Source organism: Pelmatolapia mariae, linkage group LG2 (genome assembly GCF_036321145.2).
Source record: "Pelmatolapia mariae isolate MD_Pm_ZW linkage group LG2, Pm_UMD_F_2, whole genome shotgun sequence".
NCBI classification, from domain to species: Eukaryota; Metazoa; Chordata; class Actinopteri; order Cichliformes; family Cichlidae; genus Pelmatolapia; species Pelmatolapia mariae.
Genome location: NC_086228.1, coordinates 27,113,018 through 27,131,253, shown reverse-complemented (window position 1 = coordinate 27,131,253; position 18,236 = coordinate 27,113,018). Strand labels below are relative to the sequence as shown.

The 18,236-nt window shown below is 42.7% G+C and overlaps 6 protein-coding genes across 38 annotated transcripts in view; all 6 read left to right on the top strand.

Moving 5' to 3' along the window:
* Positions 1 to 18,236, top strand: part of LOC134644348 (protocadherin gamma-C5-like) — a 306,637-nt gene that overhangs the window by 217,046 nt on the left and 71,355 nt on the right. The window lies entirely within an intron of this gene.
* Positions 2,283 to 5,078, top strand: LOC134636752 (protocadherin gamma-A11-like). The gene has a single exon (XM_063486885.1). The coding sequence runs from the start codon at positions 2,428 to 2,430 to the stop codon at positions 4,828 to 4,830; it is 2,403 nt and encodes an 800-aa protein (XP_063342955.1). The 5' UTR covers positions 2,283 to 2,427; the 3' UTR covers positions 4,831 to 5,078.
* On the top strand, positions 5,778 to 8,453 carry LOC134637742 (protocadherin beta-16-like). The gene has a single exon (XM_063488263.1). The coding sequence runs from the start codon at positions 5,973 to 5,975 to the stop codon at positions 8,451 to 8,453; it is 2,481 nt and encodes an 826-aa protein (XP_063344333.1). The 5' UTR covers positions 5,778 to 5,972.
* Positions 9,023 to 11,583, top strand: LOC134637735 (protocadherin beta-16-like). Its single transcript, XM_063488253.1, has one exon. The coding sequence runs from the start codon at positions 9,187 to 9,189 to the stop codon at positions 11,581 to 11,583; it is 2,397 nt and encodes a 798-aa protein (XP_063344323.1). The 5' UTR covers positions 9,023 to 9,186.
* LOC134636745 (protocadherin beta-16-like) lies at positions 12,331 to 15,013 on the top strand. The gene has a single exon (XM_063486873.1). The coding sequence runs from the start codon at positions 12,559 to 12,561 to the stop codon at positions 14,962 to 14,964; it is 2,406 nt and encodes an 801-aa protein (XP_063342943.1). The 5' UTR covers positions 12,331 to 12,558; the 3' UTR covers positions 14,965 to 15,013.
* LOC134637730 (putative protocadherin beta-18) lies at positions 15,381 to 18,084 on the top strand. Its single transcript, XM_063488239.1, has one exon. The coding sequence runs from the start codon at positions 15,547 to 15,549 to the stop codon at positions 18,082 to 18,084; it is 2,538 nt and encodes an 845-aa protein (XP_063344309.1). The 5' UTR covers positions 15,381 to 15,546.

The window sequence follows — 18,236 nt, the reverse complement described above, 5'->3', positions numbered from 1 at the left end:
TTCTATCTGAACTGTTTAATATCAATCCAAAGACTGGTGAAATTATCCTAGTGGGGGAAATAGATTATGAAAAAGCAAACTCTTATCAAATTGATATTGAAGTTGTAGACAGCGGTGGGCTCTCTGATTCAGCGAAAGTGATAGTTGATCTTATTGATGTAAATGACAACAGTCCTCAAATAAACATCGTTTCTAAAACAGAGTCCATATCAGAGAACTCACCAACAAATACTGTAATTGCTATGTTAAGCATAAACGATCCAGATTCCGAGAATAACGGGAATGTTGTGTGTGATATAAATGATAACATTCCCTTCAAAATACAGACTACTATAAATGGGTTTTATACCCTAGTTATGGAGGTTGCTTTAGACAGAGAAATGGCTTCGCAATATAATATCACTGTGACCTGCTCTGATGAGGGAGTGCCCTCCCTCTCCAGCAGCGTCACTCTCACCTTACAGATCTCAGACGTTAATGACAACGCACCTGTCTTTGAAAGGAGCTCATATGATGCCTACGTTGTAGAGAACAACACACCGGGTCTCTCTATATTCACAGTCAAAGCCACAGACGCTGACTGGAACCAGAATGCCCGTGTTTCTTACATACTGGAGGACTCCTCCGTTAACGGAGTGCCAGTCTCCTCGTATGTGTCCGTTAGTGCTGATAGTGGAGTCATCCATGCAGTGCGCTCTTTTGACTACGAGCAGATCAAAGATTTCCACTTCCGCGTAAAAGCGCAGGATGGAGGCTCTCCTCCACTCAGCAGCAACGTGACTGTGAAAATAATGATCCAGGACCAGAACGACAACCCCCCTCAGGTTCTGTACCCAGTCCAGACTGGTGGCTCTCTGGTGGCTGAAATGGTGCCTCGTTCAGCAGATGTGGGCTATCTGGTGACTAAAGTGGTGGCTGTTGATGTGGACTCTGGACAGAATGCCTGGCTCTCCTATAAACTGCAGAAAGCCACAGACAGGGCGCTGTTTGAAGTGGGCTTACAGAATGGAGAAATCAGAACTATCCGCCAAGTCACTGATAAAGATGCTGTCAAACAAAGACTGACTGTTATAGTGGAGGACAACGGGCAGCCCTCTCGTTCAGCTACAGTCGTTGTTAACGTGGCTGTGGCGGACAGCTTCCCTGAAGTGCTGTCGGAGTTCACTGAGTTGACACACGACAAGGAGTACAATGACAACCTGACTTTTTACTTAGTCTTGGCTCTGGCTGTAGTTTCCTTCCTCTTCATCACGTGTTTAGTGGTTATTATATCAGTCAAAATCTACAGGTGGAGACAGTCTCGCATCCTGTATCACTCCAACCTCCCTGTCATTCCATATTATCCACCACGTTACTCAGACACTTTGGGGACAGGGACTCTGCCACATGTTTACAATTACGAGGTGTGCAAGACGACTGACTCCAGAAAGAGTGACTGTAAGTTCGGCAGAGCTGGTAGTCAGAACGTGCTGATAATGGACCCCAGTTCTACAGGAACGATGCAGCGGATACAGAGTGAAAAGAGCATCCTGGATGAACCAGACTCTCTCCTGGAGGTTAGTTATATAATGATCTTGCCAATTTTGAAGCGTAAGCTTTTTTTTCTGTTGCTCATAGTTTTTACTAAGAGCCAACTAGCGCTAGTCAAGAGTCAGCACCATGGACAGAGGCACTTTACTTGTTCCATATCTTTTGACAATGGGTGTCTATCTTAACGTATTTATGTTTTGTCAACATGTGAAGGTATGTTAGTATTTGACTTTTAGTTATTGGTGATGGTGTAAAATTTTATCATAAATTGTTTCGTCTCTTTTTGCCAAGACAAGTCGAAAGACTGTAACTCAATATAAACTTGGCGGTGGGTCTATCTATCTCATGTATTTCGCTTTGTTGAATTTGTGATGTTACAATATTTTTGAGTAACTCGTCACATATCATCATGACTTAATAGTTCAGTTCAGTGGTATACGTAAAGAATATAGACTCTGTGATCTGTTCAACTAAAATACTTTATAAAGGAACTAGTATTCTCTAGTGTTGCAGACGTTAACTCTTTTATGGGCTGCGTTATCCTGGTTTTTGTAAAAACGATTACCCTTCGTGCATAACAGGGTTTTGCTTTAGTTTTTCCAGGCGTTTTCTGTAGTTCCTAATTATGTACTCGTAGGGCCGCTGTTGGCCAGTGTGTTGATATTTCAGGGCACACTTAAAGAGAAACCTCGCTCGCCATGATGATATCACAGAGAGAAAGACGTCGTGTTCAAACGTCGGAGATCATTTTAACTAGAGCCGTTTTCAACCTTTCTTTAACCAATTCAAATGGTTTCGGAGTGATGTCTGTGTTTTATCACCTGTAAGGGACATTCGGTAATTGTGGATAATAATTTTTTCCTGCTAATTTTCCAGGGGAATAGTTCGAACAGAACAATGAAATGGCAAGCGCTGTTGTTTTCCTTGGTCTTTTATCTCGGTCCAGTCATCGGCCAAATCAGCTACTCTATTCCCGAGGAGATGCCGAGTGGCTCTTTAGTCGGTAATATTGCCCAGGATTTGGGGTTGGATACAAAACGACTGAAATCTGGAAGAGCTCGCGTTTATACGGGAGACGGTGTGGAATATATTGAGCTAAACGGGGAACGCGGAGTTCTTCTAATCAAAGAGAGGATCGACAGAGAAGCGATTTGCAGGCAGACAACGCCTTGTGCTTTACATTTTCAGATCATTTTAGAAAACCCTATGGAGTTTTACAGTGTCACAGTCGAGATTATAGACATAAATGACAACCCCCCTACCTTTGAGAAAAGCGAGGTAACCTTTAAAATCAGTGAATCTGCTGTAATCGGAGGAAAATTTGTTCTGGACAGAGCAATAGATCTTGATGTCGGCAAAAATGGTCTTCAGAAATATGAGCTTAAACCTACCGATAATTTTGTACTGAAAGGGGACAGTCAAGGTAGTGGAACGGAAAAGGCTGAAATGATTTTACAGAAGCCTCTTGACAGAGAAAAGGAAGAGTCGATATCACTAGTTCTAACAGCCTTTGATGGCGGAGACCCGCAAATGTCAGGTACAATTCGAATTTTCATCACGGTATTAGATGTTAATGATAATGCGCCTGTCTTCACACAGTCCACCTACACAGCCACTGTTTTTGAAAACGCCCCGGAAGGGACAGTTGTCACGAGTGTTAGTGCGTCAGATGCAGATCATGGATCAAATGGTAGAATAAAGTATTCCATTACAAACAGTTTAGATCAAGCGCATGCCTTGTTTCAGATAAAAGAAGAAAGCGGAGAAATAAAATTAATTGGAAACATTGATTATGAAAATGCACGAAATTACCATATTAACATACGTGCAAGTGATGATGGTGGACTTACAGATTCGTGCAAAGTTATCGTTGAAGTGGTGGATATAAACGACAACAAGCCAACGATTAATATAATGTCAAAATCAAATATGATATCTGAAAACTCTAAACCTAACACTGTTGTTGCGATGATGAATGTTCAAGACCCAGATTCAAATGAAAACGGTAAAGTCCACTGTTTTATCAATGATAATACACATTTGTCTATTAAGTCAGCATCTAATAATTTCTACAGCTTAGTAACAGACAGTGATTTAGACAGAGAGAGAACCTCTGAGTATAACATCACTGTGACCTGCTCTGATGAGGGAGTGCCCTCCCTCTCCAGCAGCGTCACTCTCACCTTACAGATCTCAGATGTTAATGATAACGCACCTGTCTTTGAGAGGAGCTCATATGAGGCCTACATTGTAGAAAACAACACGCCAGGTCTCTCTATATTCACGGTCAAAGCCACAGATGCTGACTGGAACCAGAATGCCCGTGTTTCTTACATACTGGAGGACTCCTCCGTTAACGGAGTGCCAGTCTCCTCGTATGTGTCCGTTAGTGCTGATAGTGGAGTCATCCATGCAGTGCGCTCTTTTGACTACGAGCAGATCAAAGATTTCCACTTCCACGTAAAAGCGCAGGATGGAGGCTCTCCTCCACTCAGCAGCAACGTGACTGTGAAAATAATGATCCAAGACCAGAACGACAACCCCCCTCAGGTTCTGTACCCAGTCCAGACTGGTGGCTCTCTGGTGGCTGAAATGGTGCCTCGTTCAGCAGATGTGGGCTATCTGGTGACTAAAGTGGTGGCTGTTGATGTGGATTCTGGACAGAATGCCTGGCTCTCCTATAAACTGCAGAAAGCCACAGACAGGGCGCTGTTTGAAGTGGGCTTACAGAATGGAGAAATCAGAACTATCCGCCAAGTCACTGATAAAGATGCTGTCAAACAAAGACTGACTGTTATAGTGGAGGACAACGGGCAGCCCTCTCGTTCAGCTACAGTCATTGTTAACGTGGCGGTGGCGGACAGCTTCCCTGAAGTGCTATCGGAGTTCACTGAGTTGACCCACGACAAGGAGTACAATGACAACCTGACTTTTTACTTAGTCTTGGCTCTGGCTGTAGTTTCCTTCCTCTTCATCACGTGTTTAGTGGTTATTATATCAGTCAAAATCTACAGGTGGAGACAGTCTCGCATCCTGTATCACTCCAACCTCCCTGTCATTCCATATTATCCACCACGTTACTCAGACACTTTGGGCACAGGGACTCTGCCACATGTGTACAATTACGAGGTGTGCAGGACGACTGACTCCAGAAAGAGTGACTGTAAGTTCGGCAGAGCTGGTAGTCAGAATGTGCTGATAATGGACCCCAGTTCTACAGGAACGATGCAGCGGATACAGAGTGAAAAGAGCATCCTGGATGAACCAGACTCTCCTCTAGAGGTTAGACTTACATCCTGATATTTCCTACTTTTGGAATCTTTGCGCTGTTTTCGATCTGTCAAGTGACTTATGACTTTTTCAGTATCTAGGTTCATTTGTGCTTTCTTATTTGTTTTGTTACCACGTGTCAGTGTCAGTCAGTACAGACTGCATATATTCCATGTGCTTGTCTTTGGAGTTTTAGCATTACTACCTGTAGGAGCCATATGTTAGTCTTTCCTTTTTTGGATTAAGAGGGTTGGTTTAAATGCACACACTGTATTGGTGCACGGTTGTGGGGCGTGACTCATGGGTGTGTATTAGATGATAAATGTCGTTGCACTCAGCTGTTCACAGCACCTGCTGTTTGATGAGCAGAAAGGTAGGGTGAGCATTACGGGAAACTTTCTGTTGACCGCAGCTTGATGTACAGTTTAATGCACTAGTTGATGCCGTAGTCTGATGTTGCAGTTTGGCATAACAATTGGTGTAATATTTTGTCAGTTGCAGTCATGTTTGTTTGTGCAGTCTCTGCATTTGTAATACATTTAATCTAATGTACTCAGTTGTGGGTTTGGACAGTACAATGTGGAATAAAAGGAACAAATAGCTCAGAAGTGCATTTTATGTGTTTATTGTTGCGCGTAGTCAGTATCCTCATGTTTAGCCCGCCACGGCCGTTGGTGTTGGAGGAGCCACAACACCACCAGTGAATATGCTTACATAAAGTCACTAACCTTTGAGCCTATTAGGCATTAGGTATGAAGCATTAGTTTTAATTATTAAAACACTTAAATGGTTACATTGTCAGTTGTGTAATCTAATCTAATCTGTAACAGGTTAGATTATCTAAAAGCTTTAAAGTTTACTAGTCATAATAATAATAATAATAATAACAATAATAATAATAATAATTGTTATTATTGTTGCTGTTGTTGTTGTTTTCCATGAGCATCATCATCCTCATTCCAGATTTTGCTGTTTGGTCTGTTGAACAGAAAGGGCCGCTATTGGCCCGAGTATGGCAGCGTTCGTCAACGCTGAAAAATGTACCTCCCCTTTCGATTTGCACACTGGTAGACAATGAAACGCACAGTAACTGCCTGTTCTCTTTTATAAGGAATACCGCTTACGGAGATCGAAAACTGTTATTCTTTTTTCACTGAAACTGTCTTTGAGACATGGTCGGAATTATTATCATGATTCGTGTGGATTGCAGTTTTATTAAAAGGACACAGGATTATCCCTGCAAAGCAATGAGGCGGCAAGTACTGTTGTTCTTCTTGGTTTTCTCTCTCACCTCTGTGTTCGGGCAGGTCAGCTACTCCATTCCTGAGGAAATGGAGAAAGGGTCTTTAGTGTGTAATGTGGCTCAGGATTTAGGTTTAGACATTAAAAGGCTGAAATCCGGCAGAGCGCGCGTTCATTCTGGAGATAGTCCCGAATATATTGAGCTGAATAGAGACCGTGGTGTCCTGCTTATAAAAGAAAGGATAGACAGAGAAGCGCTGTGTGGCGACACGACGCCCTGTGCTTTACTTTTACAGATGATTCTGGAAAATCCGATTGAACTGTTTCGAATAACAATAGAAATCACAGATATTAATGACAATGCTCCCAGCTTTGCATCGAGCGAAAAGCGCATCGAAATCAGCGAGTCAGCCATCATTGGGTCTAAATTTGTGCTGGAGAAAGCCATCGATGCTGACATCGGTACAAATGGTCTCCAGAGCTATTCGCTTAATCCAACAAACAACTTTGCGCTGAAATTAGAAAACCAAGCGGATGGGAGTAAGAAGGTGGAAATGATTCTACAGAAGCCTCTAGATCGAGAGCAAGAACAACATATATTGTTATTATTAACTGCTCTGGATGGCGGGCAGCCGCGTATGTCAGGTACAATGCAGATCACTGTTAACGTATTGGATGCAAACGACAATGCACCAGTTTTCACTAAGCCAGTATATAAAGCAACAATAACCGAGAATTCACCGGCTGGAACCAGCGTTATAACTGTTAGAGCATCTGACAAAGATGGAGGCTCTAACGGGGAAATATCATACGCAATTTCCAATAGCAAACGTCGTTTATCAGATTTATTTCAGATTGATAGAAAAACTGGAGAGGTTATCCTGATCGGTCAAATAGACTATGAAAAAACGAAGCTCTTCCAAATAGATATAGAAGCTACGGACAATGGTGGGCTCTCTGATTCCAGTAAGATTCTCTTAGATGTTACTGATGTCAATGACAACAGCCCTCAGGTGAAAATACTCTCTAAGTCAGATGCCATTTTAGAAGACTCGCCTGAGAGTACTGTAATTGCAATGCTAAGCGTAAATGACCCTGACTCTGACAGGAATGGAGAGGTGAAGTGTAATATGAATGATGACGTTCCTTTTAAAATACTGAACACCATCAATGGCTTTTACAGTTTGCTGACAGAGGTTGTTTTAGACAGAGAAGTTGCGCCTCATTATAATATCACTGTGACCTGCACTGATGAGGGAGTGCCCTCTCTTTCCAGCAGTGTCACTCTCACCTTACAGATCTCAGACGTTAATGATAACGCACCTGTCTTTGACAGAAGCTCATATGAGGCCTACATTGTAGAAAACAACACGCCAGGTCTCTCTATATTCACAGTCAAAGCCACAGACGCTGACTGGAACCAGAATGCCCGTGTTTCTTACATACTGGAGGACTCCTCCGTTAACGGAGTGCCAGTCTCCTCGTATGTGTCCGTTAGTGCTGATAGTGGAGTCATCCATGCAGTGCGCTCTTTTGACTACGAGCAGATCAAAGATTTCCACTTCCGCGTAAAAGCGCAGGATGGAGGCTCTCCTCCACTCAGCAGCAACGTGACTGTGAAAATAATGATCCAGGACCAGAACGACAACCCCCCTCAGGTTCTGTACCCAGTCCAGACTGGTGGCTCTCTGGTGGCTGAAATGGTGCCTCGTTCAGCAGATGTGGGCTATCTGGTGACTAAAGTGGTGGCTGTTGATGTGGACTCTGGACAGAATGCCTGGCTCATCTATAAACTGCAGAAAGCCACAGACAGGGCGCTGTTTGAAGTGGGCTTACAGAATGGAGAAATCAGAACTATCCGCCAAGTCACTGATAAAGATGCTGTCAAACAAAGACTGACTGTTATAGTGGAGGACAACGGGCAGCCCTCTCGTTCAGCTACAGTCATTGTTAACGTGGCGGTGGCGGACAGCTTCCCTGAAGTGCTGTCGGAGTTCACTGAGTTGACCCACGACAAGGAGTACAATGAAAACCTGACTTTTTACTTGGTCTTGGCTCTGGCTGTAGTTTCCTTCCTCTTCATCACGTGTTTAGTGGTTATTATATCAGTCAAAATCTACAGGTGGAGACAGTCTCGCATCCTGTATCACTCCAACCTGCCTGTCATTCCATATTATCCACCACGTTACTCAGACACTTTGGGAACAGGGACTCTGCCACATGTGTACAATTACGAGGTGTGCAAGACAACTGACTCCAGAAAGAGTGACTGTAAGTTCGGCAGAGCTGGTAGTCAGAACGTGCTGATAATGGACCCCAGTTCTACAGGAACGATGCAGCGGATACAGAGTGAAAAGAGCATCCTGGATGAACCAGACTCTCCTCTGGAGGTTAGTTATATAATGATCTAGCCAACTTTGAAATGTTAACTTTTTTACTGTCTGAACCAGACTTTTGTTTCTGGATGAACCAGACTCTCCTATACAGGTTTGTCATTTGGGTTTAAATTTTTTTTTAAATCTGTGTGCATGTATGAGGTACTGTTTTGTGAAAAAACGCGAGTCCGACACTGATTCAGCACCTTGGACAGTGACAAATAGGGCACAGTTCTACATTGTTCCTTTTTTATGCGCTTCTTGTATATATTTGTATGCCTGGAGTAAATTCTTTTTTTCAACAATCTCTCGTTTCCATTCTGTGTGAATGAATTTCTGTAGTTACGTTCATTCCATTATTGCTCAAGATGAGAAAACGCCGTTTGTTTTTTCTGTCATCCTCCTCATTTTCATTATAGACATGCGCTGGCTTTTTTCTACTTCTTTTTTGTCCTTCGTCTTCTACTGTTTGTCTCGTGTACTTTCACATTGTGAACTCATCGCGCCGCTGTTGCACAATCTGTCGAGTTATTGAATTTCTTTAATAACACATCCACCCAGTCAACATCCCGACGAAGCACACTCAGACGTAGAGCGCACGGTTTGGGAATCAGATCAAATTCATGGGCAGCTTAAAACGGATTCCTACTGTAAGGGGTGGATTAAAACAGATTCCTTTTTATCCTTTCTATTCATTTTGGTGGAATTTTAATCGTTAAACGGAATAAAACAACATAGCCGTGGTGTGACAGCGGTGTCGGACAGAACAATGGAACGGCAAGTACTGATAATCTCCATTTTCTGCCTCAGTTATGTGGTCGGGCAGGTTAGCTATTCAATTCCAGAGGAAATGGCGAAAGGATCTTTGGTCGGCAATATAGCCCAAGATTTAGGTTTAGATGTCAAACGTCTTAGGTCAGGTAAAGCTCGTCTCTATACCGGAGACAGCGCTCAGTACATCGAGCTGAATAGCGAAAGAGGAGTCCTCCTCATTAAAGAAAAAATAGACCGCGAAGTCCTGTGCAGACAGACAACGCCTTGTGCTTTACATTTTCAAATAACGTTAGAGAGCCCACTGGAATTATTCCCAGTTACGGTTGAAATTACCGATGTTAATGATAATGCTCCCGTTTTCCAAAAGGAGGAGAGAGTGTTTGAAATCAGCGAATCAGCGATCGTTGGCTCTAAGTTTATGCTAGAAAAAGCAATAGACCCAGATATCGGACTGAATGGTCTGCAGAGATACACTCTTAAGCCGAGTGACAATTTTGTTCTTAAATTGCACGCACAAAGTGATGGAAGCAAGAAAGTAGAAATGCTTTTACAGAAGCCATTGGACCGAGAGAAACAAGAACATATATCTTTAGTTTTGACTGCGGAAGATGGAGGTGAACCGCAAATGACAGGAACAATGAAAATCTATGTTACCGTATTAGATGCAAACGACAATGCACCTGTTTTTAGTAAACCCGTTTACAAAGCAAGCATTACAGAAAACTCTGTAAAGGGAACACTTGTTACTAAGGTCACGGCTTCTGACGCAGACAAAGGCACAAATGGAGAGGTGACCTATGTAATCGGAAATAGCATGGATACAGTTTCAAAGTTATTTCATATTAATAGTGAAGGTGATGTGATATTAGATGGTCCGATTGACTACGAAATTGAAAAAAATTATAATATAGACATAGAAGCAATCGATCAAGGTGGACTCTCTGACTCAAGTAAACTGATCATCGATGTAATTGACTTGAATGACAATAGACCCGTTGTAAATATGATTTCAGCGTCAGGCTCAATACCGGAGGACTCAGCCCGCAAGACAGTAATAGCTTTAATGAGCGTAAATGACCCTGATTCTGAAAATAATGGGAAAGTGAATTGCGTGATAAATGAAAATATTCCATTTGAAATTAAATTTACATCTAACAATTTCTATAGTTTAGTAACAGACAGTGATTTAGACAGAGAGAGAGCCTCTGAGTATAACATCACTGTGATCTGCACTGATGAGGGAGTGCCCTCCCTCTCCAGCAGTGTCACTCTCACCTTACAGATCTCAGACGTTAATGACAACGCACCTGTCTTTGAGAGGAACTCATATGAGGCCTACATTGTAGAAAACAATACACCAGGTCTCTCTATATTCACAGTCAAAGCCACAGACGCTGACTGGAACCAGAATGCCCGTGTTTCTTACATACTGGAGGACTCCTCCGTTAACGGAGTACCAGTCTCCTCATATGTGTCCGTTAGTGCTGATAGTGGAGTCATCCATGCAGTGCGCTCTTTTGACTACGAGCAGATCAAAGATTTCCACTTCCGCGTAAGAGCACAGGATGGAGGCTCTCCTCCACTCAGCACCAACGTGACTGTGAAAATAATGATCCAAGACCAGAACGACAACCCCCCTCAGGTTCTGTACCCAGTCCAGACTGGTGGCTCTCTGGTGGCTGAAATGGTGCCTCGTTCAGCAGATGTGGGCTATCTGGTGACTAAAGTGGTGGCTGTTGATGTGGACTCTGGACAGAATGCCTGGCTCTCCTATAAACTGCAGAAAGCCACAGACAGGGCGCTGTTTGAAGTGGGCTTACAGAATGGAGAAATCAGAACTATCCGCCAAGTCACTGATAAAGATGCTGTCAAACAAAGACTGACTGTTATAGTGGAGGACAACGGGCAGCCCTCTCGTTCTGCTACAGTCATTGTTAACGTGGCGGTGGCGGACAGCTTCCCTGAAGTGCTGTCGGAGTTCACTGAGTTGACGCACGACAAGGAGTACAATGACAACTTGACTTTTTACTTAGTCTTGGCTCTGGCTGTAGTTTCCTTCCTCTTCATCACGTGTTTAGTGGTTATTATATCAGTCAAAATCTACAGGTGGAGACAGTCTCGCATCCTGTATCACTCCAACCTGCCTGTCATTCCATATTATCCACCACGTTACTCAGACACTTTGGGGACAGGGACTCTGCCACATGTGTACAATTACGAGGTGTGCAGGACGACTGACTCCAGAAAGAGTGACTATAAGTTCGGCAGAGCTGGTAGTCAGAACGTGCTAATTATGGACCCCAGTTCTGCAGGAACAATGCAGCGGATACAGAGTGAAAAGAGCATCCTGGATGAACCAGACTCTCCTCTAGAGGTTAGCATTTCTGAATAATACGTTTCTGAATAATCGTTATGTTGCACACTAAAGTGGTTGGAAAGATAAAACTACACTTGTATTTTCTCCCATTATCTTGTTTCTATCATTTTAGCCATTTCATAAGTTGATAAAAGTATTATAAACCAGTTTACATGTTGTAATTTGTGTGCAAAACTAAGCAATATTGCTGTGTTGATCTAAATTTACCAGGGTATTCCAAACCCAGCTAAGCCATATTTTAGTACTTATTTTTCATATTAGTAGTCTAAATATTTTAGGACATTTTAATAGTGTATTGGAATACTTATTGAAAATGGCATTTTATGGCCTAAAAAAAGTGATATCAGTTATAACAGGCTTTCCTGTAAAGATGAGAATGTTACAACACATAAGCCCCATTTCTGTTGCATTTGCTCACCATGTTGTATTCAATCGCTGACAGCGTGTTTATTCTATATCTGTGTACATGAGTGTCAATGTCTTCTGTTTTTTGTTTTTGTTTTTTTTTTTGGGGGGGGGGGGGGGGTTCAATCTTGGGGAATTCCCTACACCAACCTTTTTTTCTTGGGATATCTTTAATGCACTTTCAATTGCATTTAACGATACCAGTCGACAGTATAAAATCGTTTAACTTTAATATTTTTGAGATTGCTCCAAATGTTTTTTTTCTTTTTTTCTTTTTTTTCATCTTTTCTCCTGTAGTTTTGCCGTCTGTACTCTGAGGGACGCTGTAGTCCAGCATGTTACTCTGCAAGTGTACGTTGTCAACAGTTCCTCCCCGATCTTAAAACCCCAGCGACAGGAGGCACATACTGGATAGAGGACACGACGTTTTCGAGTGGACGGGAAAACATGTCTCGGTTATTGTTTTGTTCTTTGTCGAGGAATATGCATTGACTTTCTGGCGTTCCTTGGGAGTAAAGGTTGACGCATTTTATTCAGCAGAAATAAACGTGTGTTTCTGCCTGTGTCATATTACCGAGGAGAACAATGAAACGGCAAGTACCGTTTTTTGTCTCGTTCCTTTTTGTCAGCTCCGTTTTGGGGCATGTCAGCTACTCCATTAACGAGGAAATGTCAGTGGCTTCCGTAATTGGAAGAATAGCACAAGATTTGGGTTTGGACGTAGAGAAACTAAAATCACGCAAGGCTCGTGTGTTTTTTGGTGATAGCAGAGAATATATTGAGCTAAATAAAGACAGGGGAGTCCTCCTTATCAAAGAAAGAATAGACAGAGAGACGCTCTGTGGTCGGATGATTCCATGTGCTCTACAATTCCAAATTATTTTAGAGAAACCTATTGAATTTTACAGAGTACATGTTGAAATTGTGGATATAAATGATAATGCCCCCCTTTTCGAAAAAGGGGATATTAAATTTAAAATAAGCGAGTCTGCAGTCATCGGGTCGAAATTTGATTTAGAAAGGGCGGTGGATTTGGATGTGGGAATTAATGGTCTCCAAAACTACATCCTCAAACCGACTGATAATTTTGCTCTTAAATTACACAATCAGCCAGACGGCTCCCGAAATGTTGAGATGGTTTTAAAACAGCCTCTTGACAGAGAGAAAAATGAACATTTATCTTTAGTGTTGACGGCCGTAGATGGAGGAGAACCTCAGCTGTCAGGGACAATGCAGATTCAGATCACGGTGTTAGATGCTAATGATAATGCACCCGTTTTCACGAAGTCGGTATACAATGCTAATGTCGCAGAAAATTCACCAAGAGGCACAGTTGTGACTATAGTCAGTGCATCAGATGCTGATTATGGATCAAATGGACGAATAACGTATTCGATCAGAAATACTTTAGACGATGTCAGACAACTGTTTGAGGTAAATGAACACACAGGCGAGGTTAGATTAACAGGAAATATTGACTACGAAAAGTCAAACAATTATCGGATAAATGTGCGTGCAAGTGATGACGGAGGACTAACGGACACATGCAAAGTAATAGTTGACGTTATGGATGTGAACGATAATCACCCCATTATTAACATAATGTCTGAAACAAATGTTATATCTGAAGATATCAAAAGCAACACTGTAGTGACAATAATTAATATTCAAGACATAGACGACAGCGAGAATGGCAAAGTCAGCTGCACAATAAATGAAAATATTCCGTTCATATTACAATCAACGGAAAATAATTTCTATACTTTAGTAACAGACAGTGATTTAGACAGAGAGAGAGCCTCTGAGTATAACATCACTGTGATCTGCTCTGATGAGGGAGTGCCCTCCCTCTCCAGCAGTGTCACTCTCACCTTACAGATCTCAGACGTTAATGATAACGCACCTGTCTTTGAGAGGAGCTCATATGAGGCCTACATTGTAGAAAACAACACGCCAGGTCTCTCTATATTCACAGTCAAAGCCTCAGACGCTGACTGGAACCAGAATGCCCGTGTTTCTTACATACTGGAGGACTCCTCCGTTAATGGAGTGCCAGTCTCCTCATATGTGTCCGTTAGTGCTGATAGTGGAGTCATCCATGCAGTGCGCTCTTTTGACTACGAGCAGATCAAAGATTTCCACTTCCGCGTAAAAGCGCAGGATGGAGGCTCTCCTCCACTCAGCAGCAACGTGACTGTGAAAATAATGATCCAAGACCAGAACGACAACCCCCCTCAGGTTCTGTACCCAGTCCAGACTGGTGGCTCTCTGGTGGCTGAAATGGTGCCTCGTTCAGCAGATGTGGGCTATCTGGTGACTAAAGTGGTGGCTGTTGATGTGGACTCTGGACAGAATGCCTGGCTCTCCTATAAACTGCAGAAAGCCACAGACAGGGCGCTGTTTGAAGTGGGCTTACAGAATGGAGAAATCAGAACTATCCGCCAAGTCACTGATAAAGATGCTGTCAAACAAAGACTGACTGTTATAGTGGAGGACAACGGGCAGCCCTCTCGTTCAGCTACAGTCATTGTTAACGTGGCGGTGGCGGACAGCTTCCCTGAAGTGCTGTCGGAGTTCACTGAGTTGACGCACGACAAGGAGTACAATGACAACCTGACTTTTTACTTAGTCTTGGCTCTGGCTGTAGTTTCCTTCCTTTTCATCACGTGTTTAGTGGTTATTATATCAGTCAAAATCTACAGGTGGAGACAGTCTCGCATCCTGTATCACTCCAATCTCCCTGTTATTCCATATTATCCACCACGTTACTCAGACACTTTGGGGACAGGGACTCTGCCACATGTGTACAATTACGAGGTGTGCAGGACGACTGACTCCAGAAAGAGTGACTGTAAGTTCGGCAGAGCTGGTAGTCAGAACGTGCTGATAATGGACCCCAGTTCTACAGGAACGATGCAGCGGATACAGAGTGAAAAGAGCATCCTGGATGAACCAGACTCTCCTCTAGAGGTTAGACTCTTTAAATTCTGATAAATCTATACAATACTATTCCCCGCTGTTTTTACTACCTGTCCAAGTAATTTCAGTACCTTGGATAGCGAAGGGATTATCGATTTTATTATTGTGTATCTTTTTTCCCTAAGCATTGTCCTATTTTGCTTACACTTCAGTTGAGTAGTTTCGTATTGAATTAATATTTTATCAATAAGGAAACTCGTTGTCTAATTTAGTATTATCTTATTTGTCATTAAAACGGAATGATTAATGTGTTTTGTCTGGTATTTTCGCTAAAATTCATAGGTGTAGTGTTAGAGAGACTTTTAAATCCTGAACATTGCACTTTCGAGTTTTGAACTCAGTGGGCCGCTGTTGACCAGCGCCAGCATGTTTTAAATGATTTGAAACACGGCACATCCTCCGTCCTCTCAAAGAGCGAAGGACTCGTGTGCGTGCGGCATACACTGTAGTGCATAAGGTAGAAGGCACGAATAATCTTCATGGAACAACCATATCGTTGGATTTTAATTCATCAGAACTTAGCTGTACATTTATTTTTTGCTCTGTAACGCGGATTGCAAAACAAAGAGAGAACATTAGTTCTGTTCGACGGATATGCTTAACAGAACAATGAAAGGGCAAGTACTGTTGTTTTTCTTGGTCCTCTTTCCTCGTTTTGTGTTCGGTCAGGTCAGCTACTCTATCCCCGAGGAAATGGCGAAAGGCTCTTTAGTCGGTTATATAGCTCAGGATTTAGGTTTAGATGTTAAACGATTACAAGCCGGCAGAGCTCGTATCCACACCGGAGACAATGCAGAGTATCTTCAGCTTAACAAGGAAAAGGGACTACTCGTCATCAAAGAAAAAATAGACCGCGAGGCTCTCTGTGGCCAGAGGACGCCTTGTGCTTTACATTTTCAAATTGCTTTAGAAAATCCAATAGAAATATTTCCCGTCACTGTGGTAATCACAGACATTAATGACAACGCTCCCGTATTTGAAAGGGAAGAGAGGCGCTTTGAAATCAGCGAGTCTGCAGTCGTCGGTTCTAAATTCATGCTAGAAAAAGCAATAGACCCAGATATAGGATTAAATGGTCTTCAGAGCTATACATTGAAGCCCAACGATAATTTTATACTTAAAATGAACAGTCAGTCTGATGGTGGTAAAAAGGTCGAGATGATTTTACAGAAATCTCTAGACAGAGAGAAGCAGGAGTATGGATCATTGCTGTTAACAGCTGTTGATGGAGGAGAGCCGCAAAGGTCTGGGACTATGCAAATTCATATTACAGTGTTAGACGCTAATGATAACGCCCCTGTTTTTACACAAACCGTTTACAAAGCTGAAATCAAAGAGAACTCAGTCAATGGGACAGTCATTACCAAAGTGAGCGCCTCCGATGCAGACAAAGGCTCTAATGGGGAGGTTAGCTACGTAATTGGAAATAGCATGAGGGGCCTTTCAAATGTATTCGTCATTACGGAAGACGGGCATCTTGTACTAAATGCCCCTCTTGATTATGAAAAAGCCCAAAAGTATGAGATTTACGTAGAGGCAGTGGACAGAGGAGGACTGTCTGATTCGAGCAAAGTCATTATTGATGTAGGAGACATTAATGACAACAGTCCAGTTATAAAAATAATATCATCGTCAATTTCAATAGGAGAAGATTCGCCTTCGGGCACAGTGGTAGCTGTAATGAGTGTTAATGATCCTGATTCCGACGTAAATGGTAAAGTCGGGTGTACGATTAATAAAAACACTCCATTTGCAATTACTTCTACATCCAGTAATTTTTACAGCATTATAACAGACAGTGATTTAGACAGAGAGAGAGCCTCTGACTATAACATCACTGTGACCTGCTCTGATGAGGGAGTGCCCTCCCTCTCCAGCAGCGTCACTCTCACCTTACAGATCTCAGACGTTAATGATAACGCACCTGTTTTTGAGAGGAGCTCATATGAGGCCTACATCGTAGAAAACAATACACCAGGTCTCTCTATATTCACAGTCAAAGCAACAGACGCTGACTGGAACCAGAATGCCCGTGTTTCTTACATACTGGAGGACTCCTCCGTTAACGGAGTGCCAGTCTCCTCGTATGTGTCCGTTAGTGCTGATAGTGGAGTCATCCATGCAGTGCGCTCTTTTGACTATGAGCAGATCAAAGATTTCCACTTCCGCGTAAGAGCACAGGATGGAGGCTCTCCTCCACTCAGCAGCAACGTGACTGTGAAAATAATGATCCAAGACCAGAACGACAACCCCCCTCAGGTTCTGTACCCAGTCCAGACTGGTGGCTCTCTGGTGGCTGAAATGGTGCCTCGTTCAGCAGATGTGGGCTATCTAGTGACGAAAGTGGTGGCTGTTGATGTGGACTCTGGACAGAATGCCTGGCTCATCTATAAACTGCAGAAAGCCACAGACAGGGCGCTGTTTGAAGTGGGCTTACAGAATGGAGAAATCAGAACTATCCGCCAAGTCACTGATAAAGATGCTGTCAAACAAAGACTGACTGTTATGGTGGAGGACAACGGGCAGCCCTCTCGTTCAGCTACAGTGGTTGTTAACGTGGCGGTGGCGGACAGCTTCCCTGAAGTGCTGTCGGAGTTCACTGAGTTGACTCACGACAAGGAGTACAATGACAACCTGACTTTTTACTTAGTCTTGGCTCTGGCTTTAGTTTCCTTCCTCTTCATCACGTGTTTAGTGGTTATTATATCAGTCAAAATCTACAGGTGGAGACAGTCTCGCATCCTGTATCACTCCAACCTGCCTGTCATTCCATATTATCCACCACGTTATTCAGACACTTTGGGGACAGGCACTCTCCCACATGTGTACAATTACGAGGTGTGCAGGACGACTGACTCCAGAAAGAGTGACTGTAAGTTCGGCAGAGCTGGTAGTCAGAACGTGCTGATAATGGACCCCAGTTCTACAGGAACGATGCAGCGGATACAGAGTGAAAAGAGCATCCTGGATGAACCAGACTCTCCTCTAGAGGTTAGAATTAGTATTACATCACAAACGGCGCAATATAACTTGTTATTTTCGTTAGTCTTTTTTTTCAGCACCTTGGAGAGCAACATGTATAAGTATATCATTACGTTTATTATGAAAAAGAGTGCTACGTATTTAATGTGATTTGAGGCTCGTTTTCAACTTTTGTGGGATTCGTCTGTTATTTTAGACAGTTTTTATATTAAAAAAATGTTATACACAACATTTAAAATTAAGTGACTTCACGCTTTTGTTATGTGTCATCATTTCTCCTGTAATTTTTCTGTTTGAACTCA

What these genes read in the sequence shown, in the direction of transcription:
- LOC134636752 (XM_063486885.1), top strand. Translation starts at nt 2,428, where the DNA reads ATGAAATGGCAAGCGCTGTTGTTTTCCTTGGTCTTTTATCTCGGTCCA.
- LOC134637742 (XM_063488263.1), top strand. Translation starts at nt 5,973, where the DNA reads ATGGTCGGAATTATTATCATGATTCGTGTGGATTGCAGTTTTATTAAA.
- LOC134637735 (XM_063488253.1), top strand. Translation starts at nt 9,187, where the DNA reads ATGGAACGGCAAGTACTGATAATCTCCATTTTCTGCCTCAGTTATGTG.
- LOC134636745 (XM_063486873.1), top strand. Translation starts at nt 12,559, where the DNA reads ATGAAACGGCAAGTACCGTTTTTTGTCTCGTTCCTTTTTGTCAGCTCC.
- LOC134637730 (XM_063488239.1), top strand. Translation starts at nt 15,547, where the DNA reads ATGCTTAACAGAACAATGAAAGGGCAAGTACTGTTGTTTTTCTTGGTC.